This window comes from Procambarus clarkii, chromosome 16 (genome assembly GCF_040958095.1).
Source record: "Procambarus clarkii isolate CNS0578487 chromosome 16, FALCON_Pclarkii_2.0, whole genome shotgun sequence".
NCBI lineage: Eukaryota > Metazoa > Arthropoda > Malacostraca > Decapoda > Cambaridae > Procambarus > Procambarus clarkii.
In genome coordinates, this window is record NC_091165.1 from 25,193,398 (window position 1) to 25,197,460 (window position 4,063).

Here is a 4,063-nt window from a genome sequence, read left to right on the forward strand (position 1 = left end):
CTCTCACACTCTTAAGTTTACTAGCCCGTAATAGAATATTTCACATTGTTTCTCAAGTCACCTGTTCTTGAGAACAGACCTTGCAAAATACGAAGGTGCTCAAGTTCGAGCAACGAAAAGAATGCTAAGATACATCAGCAAATTGCACGAAAACTGTTTAAAAAAATAGACCTAAATTTTCGTTAAACTTTAGGATAACATCCACCCCCCCTAGCGCCTCACCTCTCATGTCAACTCTCAGCTCCCAGCGCCTCACCTCTCATGTCAACTCTCAGCTCCCAGCGCCTCACCTCTCATGTCAACTCTCAGCTCCCAGCGCCTCACCTGTCATGTCAACTCTCAGCTCCCAGCGCCTCACCTCTCATGTCAGCTCTCAGCTCCCAGCGCCTCACCTCTCATGTCAACTCTCAGCTCCCAGCGCCTCACTTCTCATGTCAACTCTCAGCTCCCAGCGCCTCACCTCTCATGTCAACTCTCAGCTCCTAGCGCCTCACCTCTCATGTCAACTCTCAGCTCCCAGCGCCTCACTTCTCATGTCAACTCTCAGCTCCCAGCGCCTCACCTCTCATGTCAACTCTCAGCTCCCAGCGCCTCACTTCTCATGTCAACTCTCAGCTCCCAGCGCCTCACCTCTCATGTCAACTCTCAGCTCCCAGCGCCTCACCTCTCATGTCAACTCTCAGCTCCCAGCGCCTCACTTCTCATGTCAACTCTCAGCTCCCAGCGCCTTACCTCTCATGTCAACTCTCAGCTCCCAGCGCCTCACCTCTCATGTCAACTCTCAGCTCCCAGCGCCTCACTTCTCATGTCAACTCTCAGCTCCCAGCGCCTCACTTCTCATGTCAACTCTCAGCTCCCAGCGCCTCACCTCTCATGTCAACTCTCAGCTCCCAGCGCCTTACCTCTCATGTCAACTCTCAGCTCCCAGCGCCTCACTTCTCATGTCAACTCTCAGCTCCCAGCGCCTCACTTCTCATGTCAACTCTCAGCTCCCAGCGCCTCACTTCTCATGTCAACTCTCAGCTCCCAGCGCCTTACCTCTCATGTCAACTCTCAGCTCCCAGCGCCTCACTTCTCATGTCAACTCTCAGCTCCCAGCGCCTCACTTCTCATGTCAACTCTCAGCTCCCAGCGCCTCACTTCTCATGTCAACTCTCAGCTCCCAGCGCCTCACTTCTCATGTCAACTCTCAGCTCCCAGCGCCTCACTTCTCATGTCAACTCTCAGCTCCCAGCGCCTCACTTCTCATGTCAACTCTCAGCTCCCAGCGCCTCACCTCTCATGTCAGCTCTCAGCTCCCAGCGCCTCACTTCTCATGTCAACTCTCAGCTCCCAGCGCCTCACTTCTCATGTTAACTCTCAGCTCCCAGCGCCTCACCTCTCATGTCAACTCTCAGCTCCCAGCGCCTCACCTCTCATGTCAACTCTCAGCTCCCAGCGCCTCACCTCTCATGTCAACTCTCAGCTCCCAGCGCCTCACCTCTCATGTCAACTCTCAGCTCCCAGCGCCTCACTTCTCATGTCAACTCTCAGCTCCCAGCGCCTCACTTCTCATGTTAACTCTCAGCTCCCAGCGCCTCACTTCTCATGTCAACTCTCAGCTCCCAGCGCCTCACCTCTCATGTCAGCTCTCAGCTCCCAGCGCCTCACCTCTAATGTCAACTCTCAGCTCCCAGCGCCTCACCTCTAATGTCAGCTCTCAGCTCCCAGCGCCTCACCTGTCATGTCAACTCTCAGCTCCCAGCGCCTCACCTCTCATGTCACCTCTCAGCTCTCAGCACTCGGGCGTCCCGTCACAGCCTCTCCGTTATCTACGAGAATATTGCAAGTTTCAACAGGAGCGCTGAGGTCGAGGTGTGCAATACCGTTGCCAGAATAGATGTTACTGAGCAACAGTAAGACGAGCTGCAACAGGAGACAGCAACAACAGTAGCAGCGGAAGGAAATTTGCAAGAGGAAACAGCAACAGAAGTGGCAAGAGCAGACAGCAATACCAGCAGCAACTGATGGGTTTTCATTAGTATCAGAAGAACAACAGCAGCAGCAGCAACCACAGCAGCAGCAACAACAGCAACACAGCAACAGCAGCAACAGCAGCAACAACACTAACATGCCCACAACACCTAGAGTGGGAGAGGAGAACGGGACCACAGCGTGACGTTATAACACGTCAACACCCGGCAGTAAGCCCGTGTACGTGTCTGTCTGTCTGTGTGTGTCTTGTCCCGTCTGATGCCGCGAGTGTGTGTGTGTGTGTATGTGTGTATACACACACATATATATACACCTGCACACACACACACACACACACACACACACACACAAAATACACAAAAACCTCCCCCCCAGACACAGCTATCAGCACCCCTGCCACAATCACTCGCAGGCCAGGACTATCTCACCAGAGTTCCGGACTGGTATTCCAGCCTCCAGCATTGGTCCAATTGGATGTTACCCGTGAGACTCGGCTACACTGAGGGGCTCCGGCGCATGTTTTGCATGGAAATAGACACGTTTCAACAGCCTGCTGCAGGCGTGTGTTCTTGGAGCTGTTGAAGGAGCTCTTACATAGCTGTTTCAGCAGGACGCTTTGATGATGTTACTGTAAGGAAGACATCTACAGCATTTAGTGGTGGAGGAGTTTCACAACTATACTTTGTTTCCCTTTGTATATTAAAGCTGTGATTAAGTAGCTTCAAGAGAGCTTCTATAATGTGTTCTCGGAAAGGGTTCCATGAATATTTTTCAGCAATATGGCCCTAATGTATTCTCCTTGTAAAGGTGGAATGAATTGATTGTTGGAATACTTTGCAAGGCTGCGTTCCAGATGCATTGTACAGTAATGGGATCATGTGGTATAAATTTCAGGGGGAAAGAAGAAGAGTGGGTCACCTATTGCCACCATGACCATACTTCAGCTGTTTCTTAAACATGTGTCTTAGACATACCTTGTATCATTAATGTGGGAATTGTAATGCTTTGAAACACACCACGAGGAAGGTATTCTGTTTTGGGTGTTTTTACCCTTAAGGCACATTGTAGGAGGGTCGTGGGAGGCAGGTCGTGGGAGGCAGGTCGGGGGAGGCAGGTCGTGGGAGGCAGGTCGTGGGAGTCAGATCATGGGAAACAGGTCGTAGAAGGCGGGTCGTGCAACATGCAGATAACAACAGCCAGAAGAATCACCGGTGTGTATCCACTCACCAGCCGCCACAGTAAACAAGGACAGTTGCCAGTCGCCATAATCCTCGTCATTTAACAGCTGTGTTTACCAAACCACCAGCAGAGACAAGGGGCCATATTAGGTCTTATAACAAATCTCAATGAATTTGGTCGCATATAAAAACTAGGAGCTGCCTCGTATGGGCCCATTGGGCCCTTCTACAAATTACCTTCATTGTTAAAACTACTGAAAAAACCCACCATTAAGCTTCCCAGCGTTTGCTGGAGAATTATCCATATATAATAGTTAGTACTATTATCTTGCCGCAGGAGGGTGCTTTACCATTATCTTCCCCCCCCCTCTCTGTGATTATACAGCTCCCGTATGGTCGGCATTCTCAAGCACTCTAATGGGGTTTTCGAACAGTTATAACAGGGCTCTCGTGCTGCACTTACAAGTTCTTTTGTGTTGCTGCCTTAATCAAAGCCACTCTCAGAGAACTGTCAGATCACAGCTCACGACGAAGCTGTCGAAAAAACACATGGAATTGTTACGACGAAGCTTAATAAGAGGCAGTTAATTGGATATTTACACATTCTTGGGCCGTACCCTCCCGGGGTCGTACCTTCCCGGGGTCGTACCTTCCCGGGGTCGTACCTTCCCGGGGTCGTACCTTCCAGGGGTCGTACCTTCCCGGGGTCGTACCCTCCCGGGGTCGTACCTTCCATGGGTAACCTTCCCGGGATCGTACATTCCCGGGGTCGTACCTTCCCGGGGTCGTACCTTCCGGGGTCGTACCTTCCCGGGGTCGTACCTTCCCGGGGTCGTATCTTCCCCAGGTCGATGATGGTAGCAGGAGCAACTTCCCATAAAGCACCCGGTACATGTTTCACGACCCTATAC

The 4,063-nt window shown here is 51.6% G+C and overlaps 1 protein-coding gene across 1 annotated transcript; it reads left to right on the forward strand.

Moving 5' to 3' along the window:
- Window positions 1–227: 227 nt before the first annotated feature.
- LOC138365301 (uncharacterized) lies at window positions 228–1,847 on the forward strand. The gene has a single exon (XM_069325586.1). The coding sequence runs from the start codon at window positions 228–230 to the stop codon at window positions 1,845–1,847; it is 1,620 nt and encodes a 539-aa protein (XP_069181687.1).
- Window positions 1,848–4,063: the final 2,216 nt, after the last annotated feature.